General features: G+C 46.1%; 1 protein-coding gene across 3 annotated transcripts in view; it reads left to right on the top strand.

Annotated features, from left to right (window-relative positions):
* kdrl (kinase insert domain receptor like) overlaps nt 1-26,885 on the top strand; it is a 37,451-nt gene that overhangs the window by 6,240 nt on the left and 4,326 nt on the right. The window contains exons 2-28 of one of the 3 annotated variants that reach the window (XM_076046371.1): nt 27-117; nt 908-1,125; nt 2,400-2,527; nt 3,498-3,657; nt 3,777-3,913; nt 4,007-4,178; nt 4,305-4,431; nt 4,523-4,689; nt 5,829-5,985; nt 7,914-8,031; nt 10,995-11,103; nt 12,145-12,429; nt 12,587-12,733; nt 13,320-13,448; nt 14,411-14,517; nt 15,083-15,212; nt 15,809-15,913; nt 17,092-17,205; nt 17,370-17,458; nt 17,536-17,689; nt 18,370-18,467; nt 19,043-19,165; nt 19,344-19,455; nt 21,622-21,721; nt 23,751-23,856; nt 25,351-25,466; nt 26,652-26,730. In XM_076046371.1, the coding sequence (XP_075902486.1) occupies nt 27-117; nt 908-1,125; nt 2,400-2,527; nt 3,498-3,657; nt 3,777-3,913; nt 4,007-4,178; nt 4,305-4,431; nt 4,523-4,689; nt 5,829-5,985; nt 7,914-8,031; nt 10,995-11,103; nt 12,145-12,429; nt 12,587-12,733; nt 13,320-13,448; nt 14,411-14,517; nt 15,083-15,212; nt 15,809-15,913; nt 17,092-17,205; nt 17,370-17,458; nt 17,536-17,689; nt 18,370-18,467; nt 19,043-19,165; nt 19,344-19,455; nt 21,622-21,721; nt 23,751-23,856; nt 25,351-25,466; nt 26,652-26,730 (3,578 nt within the window). Of the gene's footprint in view, nt 1-23; nt 118-907; nt 1,126-2,399; nt 2,528-3,497; nt 3,658-3,776; nt 3,914-4,006; nt 4,179-4,304; nt 4,432-4,522; nt 4,690-5,828; nt 5,986-7,913; nt 8,032-10,994; nt 11,104-12,144; nt 12,430-12,586; nt 12,734-13,319; nt 13,449-14,410; nt 14,518-15,082; nt 15,213-15,808; nt 15,914-17,091; nt 17,206-17,369; nt 17,459-17,535; nt 17,690-18,369; nt 18,468-19,042; nt 19,166-19,343; nt 19,456-21,621; nt 21,726-23,750; nt 23,857-25,350; nt 25,467-26,651; nt 26,731-26,885 lie in introns of those variants that run through there. The other 2 variants (XM_076046370.1, XM_076046372.1) reach the window with 2 other exon arrangements.

Raw genomic sequence — 26,885 nt, 5'->3', positions numbered from 1 at the left:
GTGTGTGTGTGTGTGTCTTCCAGCAGGCCATGTGGGGAGAAATGACTTGCCAAAGATCCTTCCGTCTGACAACCCTCTCCTCCTCCACAAGGACGATGTGTTGAGCCTCACCTGCAGGTATGTGGGTTCTCACTTATGGACCCAGGGTTTCTTTTACTTTAATTGGTCATGTGTCAGTGGGGATGAGGAGCGGCCTATTGCTGAGTGATCACGTGTTGATTAGCGGTTGTGTATGCACGCCTCCCACATTGCTTTATAAAAATGGCTGTTGGGGGAATTATGATGAAACCCAGGGGACTCGGAACACTTGCTGTTCCGCAGGGACACAGAAGAATGAGTGGCGGTGCTGCGCACTCATCACTCTGGGAACCAAAGTGCGCTGCGTTCTGAACTTTGAAGAATTTACTGCCTTGCATCATTTTCTAGGACTTCGAGGAATGTTCAGGAACTCATATCTCACTGGTGCAATGCTTCCCTACAAGGCCACTATGGCGCCGGGGGGGCCCACACGGTGCCGCTTGGTTTTCTGTCACTGGGATGAGAGCGGGGAGGTAGTAGCTGCCTCAGAACTTGCTCGTGCAAAGGCAAATGGTATGCAAGAAATGCTTGATGCTCCTCTGGGATCCCTTTAATCAGAGATTTTAAAGTGGAAAGAATGTGTCCGCCGTGCACGTCATTCAGCAGAAACATGTTTCCCACGTGAAAGTTCAAACTGTCGGATGACTCGAGATTAAGTAAAAATAAACTTGAAGTGTGTAATAAGTTAAAAAAAAAAAAAAAAGTTCCCATGGGGGAAGTGACAGCTGCCATCCTAAACATGAAAAGCCTAAGAGTTGGTTGAGGTCGTTGTTTGGGCTTCAGGCAAGAGAACAGATGATCAGCGAGCTGATTCCCCCTTTTCCATCAGGGGTCACGGCCAGCTGAGCTGGACGCTGGGCGATGCCGCTCGCTCTGTCTCGTCAGAGGGTGTGAGCGTGGAGCCGTGCAGCGACAGACACCACCCTCACTCACACTGCAGCAACTTGACCATCACCCTCCTGAGCGCCAGCGACACAGGAACATACACCTGCACCTACTCTAGAGATGGTTGGGACCACACCTCCTCAACATACGTCTATGTCCAAGGTGAGACGGTCCAGGATGTAGAACCTCTGTTATGGTTCACGGCTGGTGTAGAATCTTTGTTAAAATGATGAACATGGGGCCAACTTGTCCTTCACCGCAACAAGTTAAATTCTTTATTTTTAACAGTGATCGCTTTTGTAATTACTATCATATGCTATCATTATGTAAAAGTTGGCTGTAAAAGAAAGTTTTAACTTCTACGAGGTCATTATTTGTATTTGTGTGGCTGGTGCTGATAAAGACTCACAATTGTTTTGATTATTTACTTTAGCGACTGAAGGTTATAGAACAGGGGTGGGCAAACCTTATGACTGGTGGGCCACAATGGGTTCCGAGATTTGACAGAGGGGGCCGGAGCAGGAGCAGAAGGATGGAGTGTTTTGGTGACCCACCTCATTGGAGAAAAAATATATATCGTGGTATATGTAGAAAACATGTGGCTTTAATGTCAATTGAAAATGAACCAAAGCAAAGTTCCCAAAAAATAACTTTCTTTGAAACCCCACGGTATTCAGGTCTTTATTAAAATATTTCTAAAAACACTGAAAAAAATGGATGAAATACAACTATTTTATTAATTACTCACTACTGATTTAATTTCTTCAAGGTTGGCCGCATATGGACCCCAGGCCGTAGTTTGCCCATCCTTGTTATAGAGCTAAATGTATTTCTCATGTACAGTATGTAAGCGCCACAGTTCTCTCCTGTTCACACACATGCACACTGCACGCACGCACACACACACACACACACACACACACACACACACACACACACACACACACACACACACAGGAAGTAGGTTCTTTTGCCTCTACTGCATGGTTTCTTCTGGAAGTGGAAGGCTAAGCGTGATTACGTGAGAAGCCCCGGTCAGTGACTGTGATTTCCTGCTCTGGCTACTGTTTTCCTAAGGCCAAGTCTAAAGTGTGTATCGGCATTTGTGCAAAGCCTGTGTGTACCTAAGAGCAGAATTTAACACATTCATGGACATTCCGAGTGGTCAGACTACTTTGAACAAAAGTCTGGCTTTTCTATTATATATCATTATCACAATTGATTCCTCTCAGCCGCAGACTGTTTACATATTCAAAAACTTGCACCACACTTGTATTTTTCTACTCAAAACACACACACAGTGTGAATCTCAGCAGGAGCATCACGACCAGCCTTAAATCTGACACCTAATACGTTTTGCTTCAGCGGCTGCACTTGAGGGGAACCGCTCTTCTTGTTTGCATTATTTGAGTGGTGTTTTTTTTTCTGGTCTGCAGATCCTGAGCAACCATTCGTGAATCCAAATTATACCCAACCGCAGGTCCTGTTCGTCTACACAGAATTTACAAGCCTAATTATCCCCTGCAGGACGTCTTCTCCTGATACAGAAGTCACACTGGAGGGGGTAAGACCTCACTGGGACAAACTCTTCTCACCCCTTTCTGACCTCCTCATGGAGCATAAACAACAAGCCTCAACAAGCCTGCATCACTTTTCGACTGTTTAAAAAAATAATCAGAACATCTGATAAAGCAGTGTTGCTATTATTACTGGTGCAGGCTACCTGAAATCTTCATTTAAAAAAAAAAAAGAAAACATTTCCTCCAAAAGGAACTCTGTTGTTCTCACACTCTTGGCACGGAGAATCAATCCGTCTCACACAAACCGCCCTGGGACAGTGGCGTGTCTGAGGGAAGCTCCTGGGCGTCGGGGCGAGGGGAGTCGTTGTGTCTGCTTCCTCCACAAGCAGGAAGGTGCTCCAAGAGCCATTTTCTCAGAATAGACTCTCGGGCCTAAATTTAGCAGGTCCCTCCTCTCCTGGCTTTTTTTTTTTTTGCAAACATCAGGAAATGCGATAGCAAAACGTTCTGAGGAAGCAGCAGGTAAGTCATCATGAGGACTTTGACAGTTCATGCCAGTGAAAGAAGCCTTGAAAGACATATTCCGGTATAGAACAATGTGACACAGTACCAACTGTGGATAAATATTAGTTACTCCTAAGTGGCACAGGTAGCGTTTCTGTGACCTTCCTAGCGCCTTGGTCCATTGCTGGCAGTCCTCCTTCCTGCCTGCTACCCTTCCTTCCCCAGTTCTGCTTCTTGGCACGACAATAAACGCTGCCCAAAAGACACGTACATCCTTTTCCGAAATTAGCCGCGTTTAATCCTCAGTTGGACAAACAATTTCAGTGGTTGCGCTGCGAGAGAAAAGAACGTCCGAATGTGCGACGCCAGCTGAGCCTGGCAGAGGATGAAATTAAATGAAGCAGAGCGCGTCACATTTTCTGTCTACTCGCCTCAGTGATCGTCGCAAATTGTCAACATGTATTCTCGGCGCAGAAAATAACGCCTCCGCTTGAAACTCTCCTGTCGCAGGTTCCAGAGTTGTCGCAGGAGATAAAAGCGGGAAAGCAATGGGATCCAAAGGTGGGATTCAGGATTCCCTACGGTCCCTACACCGGGCATTACTGGCTGACGTGTCATGCCACCGTCAGGGGCCTTAAGGTGTCATCAAAGTTCATGCCCCTCGGGCAGAGTGAGTCCACGTCTACTTCTTTTGGTGGAGAGGCTTTCTATTAAATGGAAAAGAAATGTTTGGATTGTGGTGCCTGTTTTGCGCATTTCATTCGTTTTGCACCTGTCTCCATCTCGTAGCTCTTGATCTCGAAACTGTTAAGATCACCCCGGACCGTGTCAGAATATTGGTCGGAGAAACTCTTGTGCTCAACTGCACTGGCGAGACCACCTATAATGGACGACTAACATTCAGTTGGGATTTTCCACAGATTAAAGTCAGTCACCTTTTATCACTATTGCAAATAAATAAATAAATCCCACTGCATGCACTGAACGGTCAGGATTTACGGTGCTTTCTTTGTGTCCAGAATGGCCGTCAAAACATCATAAAAAAAAGAGACGATCCCGCGCGAGTCACTGTGATCAGCAGTGCTCTGGAGTTGCAAAACATCACCATGGAGCATAAAGGTGTGTACAGCTGCAGAGCTGAGATCAGCCCCACAAAGTACAAGGACGCCACTGCAAAAGTCATCGTCTATGGTGAGCATAACCTCAGAAAGAAAAAAAGATTTCAAATTCATTGATTTTGTGCCTTCTCCAGTGCTGGCTGTATTTTTGTATGTCTCCTTCTGAAAAACTAAATGTATGTCTATATTTTTCTCGCAGAGCATCCGTTCCTCAACGTCTCCTACAGGAATGAGCGCGCCAGCACAGTGGTTGTCCCAGAAGGCAGGAAAAGACTGGTGTTTGAGCCCAAGGTCAACGCCCTGCCCCGAGCAGAATTGACGGCGTGGTACGAGATCATCTTTTCACCATTGTTTATTTGTTTATCCATTTATTCATGTATTACCCAGGCATTTTCAAACCGTTTTTCATTCCTTCAGGTACAAGGATGGGGTTCCCATCCAGAAAAATTCCACTTACAAGATATCCAATTACAACCTGATCATCAGCGACGTGCAGCTCAAGCACGCCGGCGTCTTCACCGTGAGCGTGGGCAACCAGGCGGTGGGCTTGCACAGGAACCTGAGCTACACGCTGGTCGTCAACGGTGAGCCTGAAACTCATCTGCCGATCTCTGAACGAAACAGGCGGCTCGGCTGCTTGGTTCGCCCTCGGCGCAGTCGGCTGGACGGCAGGTAGCAGCTCCAGAATGAGTGGAATTCTGCGGGCTTGTTGATTCCAGGGCTGGATTGACGTAGCAGGGGCAGCTGTTGTTGATTATTGAGGCTCTCGCATGGGGACTCGGCGCGGCGCGTAAATGGCCTGTGCTCCGCTCCGCACGCAGACTCCACTGCTTTCAGGCCCCCCCATAGTCCCAAGCATTTATTTGCATCCTCAGCATGTGTTTATCCAGCGCAGCTCATTTGAACAACGTGTTCCAAACAGCATGTGCACAGCTTGAGGAAAAGGCACCGTGCATGTAATCGCTGCTGCAGTGACTAGAATAGCTGTACGTGTGAACACGGGCGGATATAAATGTTTCAGACTGCTGCTTTCGTGGCATTCTTCAGACATTATCGAGGAATCTTGATGCCGTGCCAAAGAAGTGCAAAGATCAGCCCCCTTCTGGGTTGTATTTATGTTCTTGGAACATCCCAACGCACAAAACATTCCTGATTTATTGTAGAGACGATGTAAAAAACACACACCAAACTGAGCCACAGTACCTGACATCAATTCAGGATATTTTTAAACTTTAGCTCATCGCTTGTTTTGAGCTGGCATAGCGTGCATGTGTGCGCCGGTCTGCAGTCTTTGCGTTTTTGTCACGCTCTGTGGCTGTGTGCAGCCTGATCTTTGGCTCAGGCTGCCTCAGTGACCTGGGCACGGGCCACAGCCGGGTCACACGCTGACCCTCAGCCAGCCAATCACCCGGCCGCCCTGCTCTCGCACAGTGTCCAAAGGACAAGTGGTGTCAATGGCAGCCCCTCCGTGGCCATCCATCATGTCTGTCGCGACTCATTATAAAGACATTATGGGATTCCAGAGAGCCAAGGGCTAGGTCGCCACTGGGGATGTTTGATCTAACCTGTTGTTCCTCTCCCCCTTTTTTTCCCTCCTCACCCTTTTGTCTCCCTGCTGCGGTGTGTGTTTATGTACCCGTGTATGTGTGTGTGTGTGTGTGTGTGTGTGTGTGTGTGTGTGTGTCTTTGCACCTGTGTGTGTACATCCCCCTCTCACAAACAGTGAAGCCAACTATTTCAGAGGCGGGGCTCACCTCCTTGGACGTGCAGCCCTACGTGTTTGGCAAGCAGCATCATCTCACCTGCACCGTGTTCGGGTTGCCGGTGCCAGCCATCGAGTGGACTTGGCAGCCGTGTGTATCAGATCTCATCCACATAGAGTGAGTCACCGTTGTACACACAGAGGCGTTCCAACGACTTGCTTGTGATTTTTTCCATTTGCTCTATTAAATCCTACAAGCACCTGATAAAGAAAAAAAATAACTTATATTGATTTCCTGAAACAAAGAAATGGGAACATTGTTCTTAATTATTTGTCTGTTTAATTGACTGTTTGCATAAACAGGAACAACTCTTTAGATGTAAAGGAACAAATGCAATGAACATTAATATGTTTCCAGTTGCTTCAAATTCATTCAACCGTAAATGTAATACACTGTTCAGGACCACGGGACTCTCCAGTGGATCCCACGGTGAAATGGATCATGACTGGCTGAATTGCCTGTGGCCTAGAACGTGACACATTTATCAAAGAAATGCGTCCCCCGAGAACTGGCCTCTCGTTTGTGGTCAGCAGCTCTGCAGACCCTAAAAGGGGAAACTCTAGGGGAGACACATTCATCCCCGATTCCCTTAGCTACTCTGGAGCCAAATAGAACAGAGTGTATGGCTGGACATATAGGAATAGTGGCCTGTTAGTGAACCTACAAACAAGTTAAACATTCATTATGGGATCAGTCATGAGAACAGATCAGGAAAGCAAGAGGGCCGTTACACTTGGCTTATCAGGGCCCAACGCCTGAATAAATAAGTGTGCACTTGTGACTGCTTTAAGAATCGGCGTTCAGCACTTTAAATTCAGCACTTTATTTTCAAATCTGATAAATCTGAAAATGCTTCCTCATTCTCGCCAGGTCTGCACTGAATAATAGTGGCGTGTTTTTCAGATCCAGGCAGACATAAAGATAATCAGGTCTGGCACGGGGAACAGTGGCAGCCAACTAATGAGACAAAAGAGCGGCTGCAGCCTGGTGGGAGGCCAACTGTGCCAAATACTTGTGTTGTGCGGCAGTGAGCCTGTAAAAGTACCTGTCACTGTAAATCCAACTCGTGGCCAATGGGGAAGTGTGGCGAGGGGTTCGGAGGTGCGGGAAGCTGACTGAGCTGAATGCTCAAGTAGATTGATGATTAAGAATTGTGGGTGCCTTTATCAGCGGGTTGAGGAGTTATCAGCGGTCCCTTGTTGACCGCCAAGGTTCTCGGGATCAACCTTATCTCTGGTGGCCAGAACATTGGTGGAGGGTTTGGTTCCTGTACGAGGTGACGCACAGCCCTTCCTGTCGCTGCGGCGGTTTCCTCCTCTGCCTCTCCTCTCATCAGACTGATTGTTCCTCACCGTGGGCGGTTTGAAGGGTGGAGGGAGGGAGGTGGGGGGTGGGGGCAGGTCAAATCACCGCTTTTTACTCTACGTTTTGCAACCATTGTAGGCAGCTTTAGAAAACAGTGCCGCATTTGAAAAAAAAAAAAAGAAAAATCAAAGAGTGAGAGAGATTGACGTATCTATTACGAGAATTTCTAGTTGTCTGTGTGCAGATTCACGATTGTAAGAATGAGGTTTTTGCCATAAATTTCCTCCAAAAATGAATTTGCAGAATGTTCTAGAAAATTACCGTAAGTTCACATACTCATTTAGAGCTTATAAAAGACTCTGTACATGTGTTAGGGCAGAATAAGAGTGAAAATATAAAAGCATATTTTGTATTAGCTTTTTTTTTTTTTTTTGTATTTAGTAATAACAGTTAATGACCTCATTGGTGAGAGTCGGTCCTGAGACTGGAATGTCACACTCTAACTGGCTCCCTGCTTGGCCCTCAAACATCAATGGTTGGACTCGTGGTATTAGATCACTCATTGATTCTCAGGAGAGGAAAAGGTGTAAGGGCAAATTTCGCATCCTTGAGGATGTGACAACCAGTGGGACTTTTTTGCTTTAGATTATTCATGGGACAATAATCTAAGATGTCTAAAGTACAGTACGTGCTTATCTGTGAGACACAGTCAGACATATCTTGTCTTCTCTGTTCTGCAGTTGCATGACAAATTCCAGAGCAGTCCTTGTCAAAGCAGCTGACAGGGGAAATCACTCAATCAACAACTGGGTCAAAAGCATAAGCGTCAAGAATGAAGTGGTCGAAGGAAAAAATAAGGTACGTGATCTTTGCATTTGACATCTTGCATTTGGTGAGTGTTTTATTTGCTATTCAATGTGGTTTAAAGAGTTTATTTGTGGGGTATTTATAAGTTGTGTCAATAAGGTGTCAGAAGATGCAACAAAGCCAATAACTGCAGTAAGTGGAAATCTTCAGATACAGCAAAAAACTCGGGTTCACTTAGTTCAATCTATAAATCTGTCTGTGTTCTTTATTCTGGCAACAGCACAATGCTTCTCTTCGTTACACTGATTTTGAATTATGTAACTGAGACCAAAACATAAAAAAGACTCCTGAGCACAGTTTAGCAATTCAACACTGTACTTAAAAAAATGACATGAAAAAAATATATTCTTGGAAAAGGGAACCACTCGGCAGTATGGGGAAACGGACCGCTCCTTGCTATGTTGAGCATTTACTTCTGATGAATGATGTACATATGCAAATGATATGACAAAGAGGAAACGCAGATGCAGCAACTGCACTGGTTTTTCTTTGGCTTAAAAGTTGCCATTGCTGTCTGTTATGCTCAAGCTTGATATATGCTCAACCGCCAGACACACCACCACCCCTCTCCCCCAAAACCAATAACACTATTAAATTAAGAGGTTTCTCTCATAACCCAACCGCAGGACCCACCTTTCTCCCTGACATCGGTTAATCCTTAAACCCTTTAAACTGTTGGAAGAACTGCTGCACATGACTTTTGTTATACACCCTCACCCCCAAAACAGTTATGACAATAATTGTGCACAAGGTAATCACAAAAGCATGGCTTAGCTCCTGGAAATGGTTTACTTATGCAGATTAAATATTAAATATATAATAGCTTCTGTTGCACCGTGAGTGAATTTATTTGAATTGAATTACCTTTATCTTGAAATATTTGGAAATCAGCACTGGGACTGATGTGGAATCTGTGACCCCATCAAAGTTTTCTTAGCAAACTTCAAACACATGCTTATAAAAGTGAACCCCAAACGTGCCACACTTTGCGGGGGGACTGTAGACATTTGTGCAAATGTCCTGTGGGAGCCTCTTACTAAAACTGTTCACCCCAAACATAATTAGGAGCAGGCCTTTGCTGCCACATGAGAGTCCATAGGATTAGGTTAAAGAAAGCCATTACATGAGACCGGGTCAAACTAGGCCACAGTTTCAGCTGGGAAAGAATTGGTTTGAGCAACTGTGATATTTTCCACATTTTCCAACGTTTATGATCGCTGTGGCTCATATCAGCACGTTGTAGCAATTGTAATTTTTTTTTGTTGCCATTTTCAGTTCTAATATGTTTCTGACAGAAATAGGCAGACATTACTCATTTACAAGTGCTTGTGGTCAAACGCTGGCACTTTATGGGGTAAGGAGTAAGGGTCAGTGATAACAAGCAGCAGTTAAAAAGAAGAGGGATTTGTTGGAAGTGAATTCCTCTCTGTCACCCCACATAAATCGTGTCGGCCCGTGAATGAGGACGTAGCCAGGCAGGGCCGAGGGCTGAGCGGAGAGGGCGACCAGCACAGGTCATTATAGAAGGAAAACACTAAGGGGAAGATGTGGGCACGGGGGTCACAGTGCGTCTGGTCAGGTCACCTTGCGGGGACTGTGCATAATCGCTGAAATGACTCTTTCCAAGCTTGGGTTTCCAAGCCGTAACATAAAACCGTGCAGCTCGCTCAGTCACTGTTTTGCCAAACGTCAGAGGAGACCGAGCTGATCTCACTATTTTCTCAGCACCCATTCTTCGACCCTGTTGAATGTTTGCGTTTTGAACGGGTTACCGCAGGGAGGCCGGGATTGTTTTACGGCTACAGCTGTGGGTCCGAGCTCTGACACAATGGCCACTACAAGCCCAAGGAAGCAAAGTCCAGACAATACACCCACATCATTCACTCCCTTTGATGTCGCTGGCCGCCCCCCAAAAACCAGATGTCACCACGAACACTAAACAGAACCCCATGCGGCCGGGTCCTCGCTCGAGCCTGACTTATTATTTTGTCTATTAAAGCCATTAGAATGTAGCGCCGTGTCGTGAAAGAATCGAGTGTGACATTAGAAGTGCTCTCCAGGAAATGGACGTGGAAGCCCGGCGCTAGGAAACAGCCCTGAAGGAGACTTAGTGGGCTTTAAACTCCAGATGTATCCTATCGTTAATACCATGAGTTTAAAACAGACCAGGATCAGTCCAGACCTCTCGCTTGCCAGTTATCAAGAATCCAAAACTTTAATAACTGAATGAATGAAGCGCATTCGTCTTCCTCAGAAGTGCATCTCGGTGGAGTTGTGTGAAGTGTTTGTTCCAGCTGATATCACAACCACCCTGGTGACCTTCTGAGGAAGACGGAAGCTACCGTCGAAACATGTCAAGGTACGAACACAACATTTTAATTAATTTAGCCATGTGTCTAGGATTGCAAACGATCAATTAATTAATTAATCACTAGCTGATTGACATTATCGATCGATCAACGATTAATTGATAAGCAGTGATTTTTTCCTGAAAACCTAAATTTCACAATGAAAAAGGTGTAAGAAGCACATTATTTAACCCTTGAATAATGTCGAGGGTCCAGTGTGACCCATTTATCCCGCTCCATCCCAGTCTGCTCTTGTGTCCTTGGGCAAGACACTTAACCCTGTATTGCTCCCAATGGGGCTGGCAGCGCCTTGCATGGCAGCAGCCACCCATTGGTGTATGAGTGTGTGAGTGAATGGGTGAATGAGAGGCCTTTGTAGCGCGTTTGGGTACCATGAAGGTTCTTGAAAGTGGTATATAAGTGCAGTCCATTTACCATTTACCGTCAAAACATGTCAAGGTATGAACACAACATCTTAAAATATCCATGTGTCTGTTATAAAAGGAGAAGCGCTACCAAAACTTTGATGCTGATTAAAAGTCCAACAGTTTATTGATCATAAATTGAGTGGTAATAACAAACATGCATCGCTGTCCCTCTATATAGACTGTAAGCACCATGCTGATTGGGGAGGCCAGCGTGTCGGGAGAGTACTCCTGCGTGACCCAGAATGAAGTCGGGAGAAGCACGATGTCAGTCCCCTTCTACATCGTTGGTAAGTAGGTCACAGGGGTACCCCCCGCCCCCTCCCACCCCCTGCGAATCTGGAGCGCTTTATTGCAATCACATCGCATCGTGTGCCTTCAAACGCCCTGTAATGAATCTCAAGAAGCGGGAAAGGAATGCGCAGATTGCATTGTGCAATAAAGACACGTTGGGGGTGGTTGGAGAGAGGTTTTTAGACCGGGGGTGGGGGGAGGGCATTAATTGAAACCATCTTCCGCTACGGGGTGGAAGAGAGGCAAACATGTCCCGAGCCATATGGAGCGCTATAATGGCAACACGTTTAAGAAACAGGCCATGAGTGAGTACATTCCTGCTCCGGTGCCAGCAGGTCATTCCTCCTGCTCCTCCAGCCATCCCTCCGCTGCGAGAGTCAACTTTTTTTATGTGCCGCTGAGCATTTCCAAATGTTCCCCCCCATACACATGCGTGACCATCGAGACAGTTATGTAATTATCGCGGCAATGAGGTGTCTCGCACACACACACGAGTCCGTTCTGGGGCAGACGAACGGATGGACGGACGCTTCCCTGAGAGCGGAGTAAATCAACCGCCGGACGCGAGTCGTAAATGTAGGTGAAGCCGTAACTGAGGAGATGCCAAATACCAAAAGATTTCTGGCGGTGGGGCTGGGAGGGGTAGAGGGGGTGGCTAAGAGAAAGGAATTCTGCACTCTCAGAGGTGGGGGAGAATGATGGAATGCCGCCTGAAAAGAGGACAGAATTGTAATAACAGCTGTCCTCTCTTATGGAACACAGAATGCTTTCCAGCAATCTGAACAAACAAGCACAGTCTGGCTCCCCCAGGGACCCAGGACCCCGCTCTGCTCCGTTCCTCTCCTCTCCTCTCCGGTTTGATGAGGGCTTGCGGTGCCATGGGCAACGCCATCAAGCGAGCAACGTGCTTCCAATTAGCAGTGATGAAATGGGAAATAACAGCAGAATATGACTTTCCTGGCCACGAAATAGCATTTTGTATCTATTTTTTTTTGGGGGTTGGGTGGTTTATTTTGTCTCCACTTTGTCACACTTAGATCAACCTGAGGAAATCACCATCCATCCCCAGGCGGCCGTGGAGGGTGACGACGTCACTCTGACTTGTCGGGCCGCCCGCTACCTCTACACGGACCTGCAGTGGCTGGACTCCCTCAATCAAACGGTCACCTCCGGCGTGTCCACTCTCCAGCTCGGGCGCTACTCCATCTCCCTGTCCCTGCAGCTGTACAACGTGACCAAAAACAGCACCGCGGGCTACAAGTGCCAACCGTACAAGCTCCGCAGGAGGGCGGCGCTCAAGAGTGCGGTGCTCGCCGTCGAAGGTAATGAAGGCTTGATTGCAACTGATTCGAACAGTGATTCCCAGAACTGTACAGTCACCGAAAAAATGACGAGCGTATTTCGCAATCAGTCATCGTCTTGTCGCGTAACAACAAAACTGCAACCGATCTGAATTTGCTTTTCGTTCTTTGGCCGCAGCGAGGAGCCGGCCGTGGCTGAGTCAGAACCTGACAAACCAGATGGTGAACAGCAGCAGCACTCTGACGCTGCCGTGCAAGGCGATGGGCGTGCCTCATCCCGAGATCACGTGGTACAAAAACGGAGCTCTGGTGGAAAAAGGCCCAGGTAAGGACGGAGTGGATTTAAAGGTCCCGTTTCTGTGTCAGTCGATCCAGTCCATCATTTGCTTCTTCAGCAGAAAAATTATATACAAACATTTTTCACATTTGACTTATTTTGTCCCATTCCAACCGTGGAAGATACATCAAAACAGTACTGACAGGAAACTGAAACAGTTTTCCAATAGTTGGACAGTTAATCATGTGAGGCCGCTCTAAATACAATAATAATATAAACATATTAACAAAAATTCTTATGATCGAAAGTGAAACTGGTTGATTTAGAAGTTTTACAACATAATCAGCAGATGAAGCTCTGATTGTCCCTAAAAGCTGCAAACAAATTCTCCAAATGCAAAAGTTTTCACCACCTTCAACACACAGTATATTCCGTAAACATGTTTGCGTCGACACAGCACATCCTTTTATATTCCCGTGGTGCAAAAGCTGCAGTCACGGTGGATTTTTTTTTCCTGTCTTCCTCACCGCTAATGTCGCATCTGCTGGCAGTGTGGCAACATGAAAGTGAGATTTTCTTTTGCCACCCGACCACAAATTGCGCTCTGACAGCGACGCCTCTGCCCGCTTTGCAGGGATCACACTGAGAGGCGACGGTGCGCTGACCATCGACAGGGTGAAGAAGGACGACGAGGGCCTGTACGAGTGCGTCGCCACCAACGAGGAGGGCGTGGCCAGGACGAGCTCCGTGATCACCGTGATCGGTAGGTCGCAGACACCCAAAAACGTGTCAGCGATACCAACAAAAAAAAATCCACTTGTGTAACTGCTCTCGGTGCAGCTGCAGTCTGAACGTCTCTGAGGCTTTGTGCTTCCTCGTCGCCGCTACAAGTGGCTTTGTTTGTCCCCCACTGGAGCAAAAGAGAAGAAAAAAAAATCTGTGGCTGCCAGGAATGCAAAGTAAATTCCTTCGCCGGCTTTTATGATGGAGGCTCCGGCTAAGGGTCTGTACCTCGAGGACATGACCTCTGGGAAGTGTTAAGAGGTCCACTAATGAGAGCAAAGAGACTGCCTGCTATGACACCCGGGGGGGACGGAAACACACACCGCAGATGATCGCAACAGACGCCCGTGCACTTCGCACGGATTATTGTGCCCTGTAGATAAATAGCCAGCTAAATAGCTGCGCTTGATTTTGTCTTTTGACCTCCTGCTCTCGACTCGCTCCATTTCTGTTATCACAACAGAGTTGCACCAACAACAAGCCGCATTCATCCCCGGCTTTGATAAGTTTGGACGGGGAGATAAATAAGGATCGATAAACAACAACTCGCAGATGGCAAAACTTTGTGCAGACGTAAAGGATATCGGCTTTCACGGCGTCGCCGCGGATGGTTTGAAAAACAGCCTTCCATGTACAGGAAGAGAGCGTAAATAAATCCTCTGTGTGTTTCCACTTTCTTTTTTTTATACACAATCTCCAAGGGGATCAAACAAAAAAAAACGCCTCTTCATTATATAACAACAGTGTCCCTATTCACAAATTTGTTGCAGATTCCTTCCACTTCCCTTTGGATGGCAGCCCTTCGCAAAAGATCCGTCAACCTTTATAAGACAATTTATGAGATCGTGAGAAGCCCAGAGAAGCTCTTGGTTTATGGCAATCTCTCTCACTCTCTCTCTCTCTCTCTCTCTCTCTCTCTCTCTCTCTCTGTCTCTCTTTCAGAGGATGAAGGAAAGCCAAACGTCGAGGTCATCATTCTGGTGTGCACGGGAGCTGCAGCCACGTTCCTCTGGCTCATGCTGATCCTCTTCATCCGCAAGCTGAGGAAGGTGGGACGCACTAACAGATGTTGTAGTTTTATTTTATTCTTTTTTTTTTTCTTTTTTTTTTACCCAGAAACCCAAATATGTGAAAGGTTCAAAAAGTCAATCAAGTGATTTGTGTATTAATTTATTTATTTTGTATTTTTTAAAGGGGGGGAGGGGCGGGGGTTGTTATGGGGTTGATGAATCACAGCATTTTTCAATTAATGAAAGCAACTCAGTCAGTTGCTTTTATGGGAGGCTAAATTTAACTCACGATTATGATTTCCAGACAATGTGTGTGTCGAGCTGCAGCGTGTGTGCGTGTTTGTGTGTGCGTGCATACAGGCGTGCGTGTGTGCGTGTGAGCCATATTTCTTCAAAAGAGAACAAACTGTGCTTGTGCAAAGAAAAAAAAAAAGGAAAACCACCAGAGAGCGTTTTTGTCTCTGTGACCTCAGGATTTACTGTTCACTCACAGATGAAACAGCTTCATGGCGTTTATGTCCTGGTTGTTGTTGTTGTTGTTGTTGTTGTTGTTGTAAAAAAAGAATCTCAATAATAATCATTAAATTTTTATTTATCCTCTCAGCAACCTGCACAATATAAGATGGGTCCGTCCATCATTATCGACCCTGATGAGTGTCCCCTGGAGGAGCAGAACGATCTCCTGCAGTACGACAGCAGCAAGTGGGAGTTTCCCCGTGACCGCCTGAGACTCGGTAAGTTCCACCCTCTTCAGTCACATCTTACAGTAAAATTAATTTAAAACACAGGCTTAAAGGTCAATAGAATGTCTGATTCTGTAGATCAAAGTCGGGCTTGTAAAGTTATTTCATGGTAGTGGGGAAATAATTCTTATTTATCGGAGGAATTGCATAAAATAACAGAGGGAATTTTTTTTCTCCAGTCAAAGCTGAAAATGTTTTTGGTCCCACCATAACAAAGTTATAATAAAGTTATCAAGCTGGCGGTGGCAAACTAACCTTGACTTGACAGTCTTATCCCTGACACTTGACTCTCTTCTTTCCTATTCAAGTTCAAATTGTATTATTTTATTTCAAGAAAGCAAAATTAAACTACGTGAAAATAAACGTCAGCCTCTCGTTAAACAATTTGGAATCTGCCCCGTCATCTCGACTGCAGTCAAATACACATTCCCTCAGAGAACACAGCCTGATGATGATAATGATGATGAGAACCTGAGCGTGTTGTTTTAATGCTGCAGCCAAGACATAACTGACAGTTTGACTGTGCACCTGAGGGACTGGAAGTTCTGCTGCGGTTCCATTCACCAGATACTTTTTCCCCCTGTCAGGCAAAACCCTCGGACACGGAGCCTTTGGCAAAGTGGTGGAGGCCTCAGCCTTTGGGATTGACAAGCTTTCTACGTGTAAGACTGTTGCTGTCAAAATGCTTAAAGGTAAGACATTAGGAACTCAATTAACTGCTATTCTATGATTGGGGAGGAAAATGCATTCAGAAGGAGAAAGTTTCTGGACCCAGAGACAACACGTCTGTTCTGCATAGGATTTTTTTCTCATGCACGATACAGATGTACGAGCACCACATGTGCGTGCAATTAATGTTCATATGGTGCATCAGCATAAGGCAAAGCGTGCAATATCTGTTCCTGGCACAGTGCAGCCAGAGGTGAAGGCTCTAACCCCATCCGCCATGAAGGAAGTGAGCGCGCACAGACCCAGCAGCTCCGATCGGCCTGTCCAAAACCTGCAGGTCACCCAGAGTTCAGGAGTGTACGATTCAAGCACAATATGAAATAAAAACATGTTTGCCTTTGTCACGCAGCGGAGATTCTGACAGTTGAAAACAATCTCCAGTGGAATCGTTCAGGACCTCATTCCAAAGTCTTCACGAAATGTTTTGAAAAGTCCACATTGTTTTGAGGTTTTATTTTGACACAAAGTAAAACAAGACAAGAGTCAACCATAAAAGGACCTAACTTGATTAATTCACGGCATCTCTATACGTGTAATGCGTGATGAACGACTCAGGACAAAAGATGGATCTGCCGGTTAAACGGAGCAGTCGCTGTCGCGCCGTTCATCACGTCTGGGCATAAATCATCAGCTGTGGAGGGGAACGGAGGCTCTGGTTGTTGTTGGTCGTAGGTCAGGCTTAATGGAAAGCAGCAGGTCCCCTCAAATTGACCATGGTTTAGCTGGAGACTCCCTGGCTGCTTTCGCTTGAAGCTCATAAATAACTGGTTTGCCAAAGCAAAATGAGAAAAAAATAAGATCTTCAAATCTGGGACGATCACGACCTTCTTCTCTGGTCCAGATTTGCACTCCTGCACTTCATTTGACGATGTTGGGTCTTGTTTTTGATGATTAATTTCTCTCCCGAAAGAAAAAGAAAACCAGTACAATGCAATATGAACGTCAACACATCAAGAATTTTATTTCACGTTCCCTTTTGCTGAGATAATGTTGGCAACTAACAAGTAAATCAAAACATGAGTTGCATCCAAGTGTAGTTTATGCTTTCAGAACAACAACTTGGACATGACTAAAATGAAAAGAAAAAGGGAGCATTCAAGAAACAATGTTAAAGAACAAAGCTGCGTTATTGTCCTTGCAGGCGGCGCTACGTCAAATGAGCGTAAAGCTCTGATGTCAGAGTTGAAGATCCTCATCCACATCGGGCATCACCTGAACGTGGTCAACCTGCTGGGAGCCTGCACAAAGCCTGGAGGTCAGTGACACTATTGAACCTTTACATTGAATCTATTCAGCCACAAGTAACGAGACAGGAAGTCAGAAAGGGTCTCCTCAGTTTTGCAGGCCTTCTTTGTCTTTATACTTGTATATGCTCTTATGAATGTGTGCATTTGTAAGCTTTCGTGTCTGTCGTGACAGGCCCGTTAATGATGATCGTGGAATTCTGCAAGTATGGCAACCTGTCCAACTACCTGCGTGGCAAAAGAGAGGACTTTGTCGTCTACAAGGTGAGTCGGGAGACGACTGTTTGGAGAAGCCAAGAGGAAAGTGGTGTTGGACCTCATTACATGCGTGTGCCGCACAGAGCCAGGACGGTAACGGGGTGTCGTCGGGCTCGGGCTTCGAGCTGAGCGAGCTGATGAAGCGGCGCCTGGAGAGCGTGGCCAGCACGGGAAGCTCGGCCAGCTCCGGCTTCATCGAAGATAAGAGCTACTGCGACTCGGAGGAAGAGGAAGAAGGTAAGAGGCCGAGCCAAGCACGTCCTGCTTCCCCTCCGCCCCCCGCCCACCCTCACCCCTCACCCCGCGGCTCTAGCCCCGCCCCTCCTCCACAGGAACGAACCCCCTCCCCTCTCCGCATCCGATTGTTTTCCAGCCTGCGTCTGATAGGACGTTTCCTCCTCCTGTTCAGAAGTACAATCACCGCAGCAGGAGCCGCTGTCACCCCCCACTGAGTCTGGAGAGGCGGCTGTTTACTTCCTGTCCCGAACCCGACCGCCGCTGCGTTCTGCAGCTCCGGCACGTTGCTCGCGTCCGTTGCTGTCATGTTATTTCAGGTCTGAGTGGCCTGTTTTCTTAGGTGGAGCAGTGGAAGAAGCTCCTTGTGAGTTCCTCTCTGATCAGGCTTCACCTGACCACGGGAAAATAGAAGAGGAATTGCATTTTTATCTCTTTAACGGATGTTATTGAGACGCGTCAGAACAGACATGTCTCAAGTAGAGATGAAGTGTTTGAAGTCTGGTGCCTTACACTCACAGTTTCCTGATTGGAGTTATGTGATGTATATGACAGGTGCAGAGGAAAGACACTGACTTGACACAGGTTTTTTTTTTTTAAGAGAAAGAAAAGCAGATGGGATGACCTAGTGCCCTTTATTTAAATTATTTAAAAGTCTCAATTTATGTTCTTGTGTTTGACAGAATCTGAGGATTTGTACAAGAGAGTCCTGACGCTGGAAGATTTGATTTGCTACAGTTTCCAAGTTGCAAAGGGGATGGAGTTCTTGGCGTCACGCAAGGTACTGCTTCCAAAGTTTAAGGAATTGAAAAGACCTTCATAGTTTAAATAGTTTTTTTTTTTATTATAATTGTTATTGTCTCAGTATGGTTTGGGCCTTCCTTTATGCAAGTCATATGTTATTATGTACGTATCAGTCTCATTTTAGAGGCTGAAACGCATCTGGTGCTGATCTAGCTGCATAAACGTGCAGTAAACCACTCTAAAGCATGAACTTGAACCTTTTTCCTTTAAGAAAATAAACTGCACTCAAACATTAATGTGTTTCTGATGAGTACTCTCATTCCAGTTGCTCCACTTTACAAACCATTCATAATATTGCTGTGACCGGATGGGACTGATTAGAGAAAAAGGCCTTTGTTACAGTCGACCTGTAGGTTATTTCCCCCTCCAGTCCCAACATGAAACCCATCATCCCCTATTGTAATCTCGCTGATGACTTGACCATGTGTTCCACTGCCAACGGCCATCCCGTATAGCTTGTAAAATACCATTGTGCACTTAATGATATGCGGAAAACGCGAACTTTTTCATGTAAATGTCACGTTAAATAAAAATGTCCTTTTTCTCCTCAAGTGCATCCACCGTGACTTGGCCGCGCGGAACATCCTGCTCTCGGAGAATAACGTCGTGAAGATTTGTGACTTTGGGCTTGCCAGGGACATCTACAAAGATCCCGACTATGTGCGCAAAGGAGATGTAAGTTCACTTAAATCCACAGATGTTCTACTGCTCATTTGCTTTGAACATTTGAAGAATTAAATTAGGTCAGTCATTTTCAGAAGGTTTAAGACAATGAAATCACAACGCTTGAAACAACAGATGTGTCATTTGTTGATTTTGGTTCATTGATTTTTTTATCTCTTTACTTGCACAGGCCAGACTTCCGCTCAAGTGGATGGCGCCAGAGGCCATTTTTGACAAGGTCTACACCACACAGAGTGACGTCTGGTCCTTCGGTGTCCTCATGTGGGAGATTTTCTCTCTGGGTGAGTTCCGCTGTCAGTGAGCAATGTGCATGTCTGCTTGAATAGCTGAGATTGTTTTATGTAATCCAAATAAACATCGCTCTGGGAAACTTATGGCGCTAGTTACAACACTTTGTTAAAAAAAAAATAAATAAATAAAAAGCCGCCAGTGTCTAAAGTCAGCCAAATACAGATAATGAGGTGTTACATGTTGAAGTATTGCTTGTCAACACGGCTACACAGGTGTGTCCCATTTTCTGGAAGGCCGTAAAGCCAGCAGGCGACTTGGCGAGAGATATTTGGACATGCTGGAGCTGAAATAAATACAAATATTTTTTTATTTAACCTTTGAGCCAACCCAGTCTAAAATGTGGAGTTATTGACACAGATCGCCTCAAATGAAACATACACATTGAAGAGGATAGTGTTTAGGGACTGGATTAATACCAAAATCTACTTTTTTTTGCTCATGTTTGCTATAATTTGCTATGATTTCATTTTAGTTTTCAAACTGGGTAACCTATATTAACACTTGATCTTACACTTATTTCCCAGCCCAATAAACATTTCCATCCTGGTGTTTTACTTTTTCCCACATCTAACTGAATCCTGGCATCTCAAGCGTGAGCTCCGCTGTCCGTTAGCGACGCTCAGTCAGTGTGTTACTGTTACTGTGTTACCACCCCCTGCTATACACACTCAGCCCTTGCCCTTGTTAACTGAGCCTTGGAGACAAAGGGCCCCGGGTGCACCGTCCGCCCAGCGGAGCAGCCTTCACGCTGCTGGCGTAAGAAAGCATTCGAAACAGTTGTGTGAGATTTTTATTACTGTCATGGGTCATTAAAGCCAGAAAAAAAACCTCTTCATGTTTAAATCATGTTTGCTCCCCAGCTGGCAGCCTCCAAAAAAACTCACTGTAGCTGAGCTGTGTTTAAAAGTGCTCCCTCCCCTCCCCCGCTGCGAGAGCGCCGCAAGTTTTACTACAATGCCGTTCTGCGCCGCTTTGTGATTTCAGCGCACGTTTGCGAGGCGCAACATAAAATATCATGTGTTTAAATGTCACAGCGGGACGCAAAGGACTCCAACGTATGGCTCTGGCGCGCTTCAAGGTCCGTGTTGCTGTTGAATGGCTGCCACGCGGTGTCAACACCCGCTGAAAGAACCGTGCGTCAAACGATATATTTGTCCAGAATGTGTAGGCCGCTGATGTCACCGCGGGCCCTTACCTTTTTTGTCTCCCTCGTCTTCCACCCTGGAGGCTTCACGCCGCATTTTCTATGAAAGAAACGCTGGAACATCTGGGCAGTGTTAACGAGGCCTCACAAAAAAATAAATCTGGGAAGCCGCCTTAAAGGACCAAGAATAAATAGCAACGAAGTCGATGTGTGACCTGCCGAATGTTGAAAATGTTCGGGGGCGACTGCAGTTTTCCCACAAGGCACAGAGCTGAAAGAGTGTCTGTTTGACTTTACAAGGTCAAAGGGCATTTTGACAAATTCACCTACTGCCATGATCCCGCAAGTCAGTTTAGAGTGGGTGCATTCTGTTTAATTATAAGTGCCGCTTTTGATTATTACACTTTTCATACTTTGTAGTGTGGTGAATGTGCGGACAAGTTGTCCACCAGACTGTTTATTTTTTTATTTTATTTAGATTTGTTGGAATGTGTATGTGTTGAGTCAGTTGAGGCCCCCCCGGAACTGAATACATCCTGTTTGCTGCTGTGGCATCATCCAAGCAGATTCTAAATTTAGCAATCCTAATGATTTCAATCCGGTAAAAATTTGTTGGGTAAACATGTTGCAGCTGTTGTGCTGCCCAGAGCTTGTAAAAAAAAAAAATTGCAACATGTTTTCCGTGGAAATGACTGGAGCTGCGGTCGGCGAGACGGTAAGACCAGTAAGAGTTGAACGCTCCCAGTCGGAAGTGGAGAAACGTGTTTCTGGTAAACGGCTTCATGGGGAAAATGATTTACTCATCTGAACTTTGGCTGTTTTCAACAATTCCATCGTCATCGCTTACGGCTGTCACCAAACACGCAATGACGTTTTATCATTACCATAACGACTTGGATTAAGAATTTTCAAAAATGATACATAATTACACATAATGCTCCGACATGGAGCCTCTTTTCATTTTTGCACCGTAAATTAATATTTTTAATTGCTGTCCTCTGCCCTCTTCCAGGTGCCTCCCCGTACCCTGGTGTCCAAATTGATGAGGAATTTTGCTGCAGGCTGAAAGAAGGGACCAGGATGAGACCTCCGGAATACTCCCCAACTGAAATGTGAGCGTCCTCATGATTGTTTTTGGACTCTATATTGAGGGGGTTTTGCTCGATTTAAACGGCAGACGCTCTGCCTTATCTTGGCCGCAGACGTTTCTCAACGTCTGTGCGTCAAAAATCTCCCTGACAAGTCGGCTCGTGTGACTCGCCGCCTCTTTGCGGTCAGATAACGGCCGTGCGATCGCCGTCAGGTAATCTTTCTGTGGATGCTGCAGGAGGAAACATTAGCCATAGATTAGCTCTGCAGATGTGAGCCCGAGCAAGATAGCACTTTCCCAGGGACACGAGCCAGAGACGGGAGATTTCCTAGGTTTGGGAGCAGCTGGATGACCCCCAGACTGGACGTATATATATATATATGACTAGTGTCTGGTGTGTGTGTGTGTGTGTGTGTGTGTGTGTGTGTGTGTGTGTGTGTGTGTGTGAGAGAGAGAGAACAGAGACTCCGCTTTTTGATGTCAAGACTCCCAGTCAGGCATCTCACCAACTTTTCTTCCTCATGTAATCGGAGTATTTCCAGTGTGCGTTCTCTTCAGACCAGCGAGCCATTTGAACTCTGCAACTCAATTCTCAGTGGGCCCTGTGCGTGTGTGTGTGTGTGTGTGTGTGTGTGTGTGTGTGTGTGTGTGTGTGTGTGTGTTATGTCTGGCTTTAATTAAACATGAATGACACAGCGATCGGATTGTATTTGTTTTGAAAGTGTAGTCCGGCTCTCTCGCTGGTTAATGATGTGAAATCCGCCGCTACTGCCAAGCAAAGCTCGCCGAACGAGTTCACGAGCCCTGCAGCGGAGGCAGCGAGTGGGAAGGAGACGTCCAATCCAACCCAGGCCGGCGTTTTCAGCGCAATCTGCGATCCGCCGGCGACCTTCACCGCCGCGCCGTGCGCTCGTCGGCAGACAGATTCGTCCTAATTTAAAGATGGGACCAGCTGATAGCGCTTAAGTGTGATGAATATTAATGCGCTCAGTGTCAGCAGGTCTCAGGCAGAGGTCTGCACATGATCAACACATGCCAGGTTTCCTTTCTTTTTCGCACGCCGTCGACGCTCACCTCCAGCTCCAGCAGATTGATGAAAAGCAAATGAGGATTTTGTGGCAGCGCGGAGAAATTAATCCATGCCACCGCAGCGCTGATTCATGGGAAATGTGTTCCGTTAATAACCCATACCCCGCAATTCACCCCCCCGACACACACACACACACACACACACACACACACACACACACACACACACACACACACACAACCCCTCCCCCACAGCCCTGATGCATTGCGGAGGAATTTAGCGGATGCTGCTCCGAGAGTGGGAGGACAATAAATAGGATGCTCACTTCCCAAACGTACCGTACCACCTCCGACCGGACAGTGTGGTCCATGCTTGCGAAGGAATCTCCCCTCGCCCCCACCTCTCCCACACCTCCCAGCAGTCCCCCAAGACTGAAAACATGCAGGACAAAGCCATTTGTTCTCATTGTGGATGAGGAGGCAGGAAGTGTGGTTTAAGTCGCGGTGATGTTCATACAGGCTGCTGCCATCGCACTCCTTTACATCCTGCCGCACCGAGGATGGCCGCCACCTGCAGGAGCTGCCTCCAGAGTTCATTAACGCGGAAAAATACACAGCCGCTTGATTTCTTTCAGCTGGGGCCTGACGAGCTACGCACAAACACAGATGGAGAGAGACACGAGAGGAATGGGAGGGAGGGAAACTGAACAAAATACGTTTGCGCAGATGTTAAGATGTGGAGATGTGGTGTATGGATCTTTCACCAGCCCATAATCCCCACCAGGAACATGTTGTAGTACATGAGTTAAACATCCACGGTGCTCTGTGACTACATTCCTTCACACACCAAGTGGAAACTCTTGGAGAAACACGCAAGTCTTCCCACATGGGCAGGAATGCTGGCAGCTCATCAGAAGACGAGAGCGAGACCTTTGTGGTCTCGTCGTCTTCACACCCAAAAACAGCGTCTGGCTCTTTGGCTCCGTGCTGAGTGGCGCCGTCTACTTTTTACTTTCTTTCAGATATCAGACCATGTTGGACTGCTGGCAGGGGAAGCCACAGGAGAGACCCACCTTCACCGAGCTGGTGGAAAGACTCGGAGATCTGCTGCAGGCCAGCGTGCAACAGGTGACAAGTTGACCCGCATCACAATGTCTGTCTTAATGTACAGGTTTAATCCATCTACTAACAAAGAATAGAATAGAATAGAATAGAATAGAATAGAATTGAAAACCTTTATTGATCCCACAGTGGGGAAATTTGCATAATTACAGCAGCAACTGTTTAGTGCAAAAGATGGAGAATTATATTAGTTTCAAGACATAAGGCAATAAATAAATAAATAAAACTATAAAAAACATGCAACTGTAAATGATTTTACATGCAGTTCATGTGAAAGATTTCTCTGTGGTCACTAATTTTTTAAGTTTACAACAAATATTCTTCGTAAAGTTTCATTACATTCGGAAAATTGATTTCATTTGTTAAAACAGTGAATACATTACGTTTGTGTTGCATAAATTGGCTGTGAACTGACCTCAAAGCTGATGAAAAGAAGTTCCTGTCTGAAAAATTCATCCGAAATGTTTGTCCGTTCACTCTGACTACCAAAGATGTCTTGTAAAAATACAGACAGAAAGTGCACTGAACAGGTTCGAAGGTTCAGTGTTTCATAACACAAGGGCGCAGAAAGGAAGTGGCACACGAGCAGGCGGTTTAAAACTCCGGAAGAGCAACAGTGAACACACATGGACAATGCAGATCCGCATTGTCTGGTACCACTGCTGTGTCACAACCTGTGTGAAGCTTGAGGGTTTTTACAAGGCCATCGTAAAGTCTTAACAGCTGTATTTTTCTAAATAGCTCCACAAAGACGCACTTTCAGGAGAACAGTGGTTACGCAATGATAAAAAACTGAGCGTGAATCACCCCAGGCGGACTGAACGTGTCTCATAGCTGAATTAAACCCAGGCCAGATTATTTTCAGTCCATCACCTTGAGAAAAAGTCTTGCTGCTGAGGGATGTTAAGTGTTTTACAGTTAATCTTCTGAATCAGGTTTAGCTGATTCAGAACTTTTAAGACCTTTACACCCACTAGTAACAATATGAAGGAGTTCTGCTCTTTCATATCCAAATAAAAAACTATCAATGAAGACAGACCTCACAAAGCACATTGACCTCTGATTGTACCAACAGTTCACCTTTCAGATTAAGGTCAATTTCATAGAAAAATGGACCAAACAAGCCAATATTTTTACTGTTCAACTGAATGAATCCAAGGATATCGGCTTACAGGGATGTTCTTGAAGCTGTGGCCAAGTATAGAGTTGTAGAGTTGCAGCAGGACAGCCGACACCTTTAACAACTCTATTGTTGCGGCGCAGGAAAGGCCGCTGGTGGTCTCTGCCGCGTGCGTCCACCCGACTTACAATGTTGTGAATTTGACGGGCGTGACCTTCAGTGTCTCTGGCCTCCCGCCACAACCTGTGGAAGTGCGCGATTGTCCGGTGTGGTCGGGGTTGCTGGCCGTCAGCTCGTTCAGGACTCCTCATCGCGTGTCCTTAAAACTCCACCTCAGTGCTGCTGTACTGAGCCGTTGTTTCTGTGGGTGATTGATTTAGGAGGGGAAGCACTACATACCCATCAACACAGCCCTGCTGGCCAAGGTGGGGGAGTCGGCGCCATCGGAGGAGGCAACCACACGACCCGGCTCACACCGCGACTCGGGAAGCCACTGGTGAGAACCTGGATCACCCTTCTGCGCACCTGAGACTTTCAGGCTCTGTTTGTGTTGCTTTTGCCATTTGAGATTTTTAGCCAAAGGCTTGTCGCATCAGCGCGTCTTTGATCCAGTCCCCGGCAAATCACAGTGAACCAAATTCACAGTTAGCACGTACAATTAAGGCAGTGAAGTCAATTAAATGTAATATTACACTTGAGCCGCGTTCAGACTGCCAGCATAAATCCAATTTTCAGCCCATCCAGATGGAAACCTGATGGCTCTTTTGCCTTTTGTCTGTCAGATGGGTCAATAATGTGGCCCAGTCTGAACAGAGCCACGGCTTGTCTTTGATCCCCCAGGCCGCTAGTTTAAGTGTCTTTCAAATTGAAATGAACTGAAAACAAGCCCGTCATATTGAAGAGGGTAAATATTTAATCTGAAACCCAACAACTTCACCCCTTGTGACCTTTGTTTGCGCACTGATGTTAGTTTGTAGCGTTCTGCCACTCCTTCACAGAGCCGCGGGAGCGACTATGGAGTCAAACCTCGCAGGCTCCATGGGTATGAATCACTTCATCTCCCAGAGCTGAGAGCCAAGCCTCAGACGGAAGGCAAACACTGCCGGGTTTGTTTTTTCTCAAGGAAACGTCTCTATCATTTCTCACTTTGCATCCAATAGTATCAAAAACAGTTATTGCTCCTTGGACGCCGCGCTGAAGGAAAAAACCCCGGGTCGGACCAGGGGACAGCGAGAGGGCCGACGGGCTCACCGTCAGAAAAATGTGCTTGCTGGACAAAGATCACTCAGGGTTGTGGCTCCAGTGAGGATTTTCACCAAAAACCACAGAGCCCGCTCAAGATTTACGCACGCTTGGAATAATATTGGTTGAGATCTTGGGTTTTTCTCAGGTCCACCAGGGCTGTTTGTGGAAGAGGTGCTGAAAAGCAATAATGACATTTTCCCCTTAAGTCAAATTAAAGCGTCCGTTTCGGCCTGCGAGTGTTGAAATGCAAAGTAAACAGGGCGTGTTTTCAAAAGCGCAGTGTCGTAGATGCAGCGCGCTGTTTATTTAAGCGATTAGGTTCCTGCCGTTGTGTCGCTGAACTTTGCTTCTTGGCTCCAGACTGATTTATTTAAGCGGAACGAGAACATTTCTGAGTGTCTTGGAGACTCAGCTCGGTGTTTTCTTTTATCCACAGGAGCATTAAGATCCGTCCCGTCAGCGTTAAAACTTTTGATGAAGTGACAATGGAAAACGGAACGGACGACAATCTCGGGGTGAGTCACGTTGTTAGAGAGAACCCAGAACCTCAAACATTAACATAAAGAAGCTATAATACACAACACAGAGGAATGAATATTAAAAGATAATACCACTATTTTGTTTTTGCAAGATTTTGTTTTCAGATCTCAGCACTGTTATGTGGCGTTCC

Source organism: Nelusetta ayraudi, unplaced genomic scaffold (genome assembly GCF_046127955.1).
Source record: "Nelusetta ayraudi isolate G7.1 ecotype Tasmania unplaced genomic scaffold, CSIRO-AGI_Nayr_v1 ptg000090l, whole genome shotgun sequence".
In the NCBI taxonomy this organism is placed as follows: Eukaryota; Metazoa; Chordata; class Actinopteri; order Tetraodontiformes; family Monacanthidae; genus Nelusetta; species Nelusetta ayraudi.
Note: the sequence above shows the minus strand (reverse complement) of the source record. Positions and strands in the feature narration are given on the sequence as shown.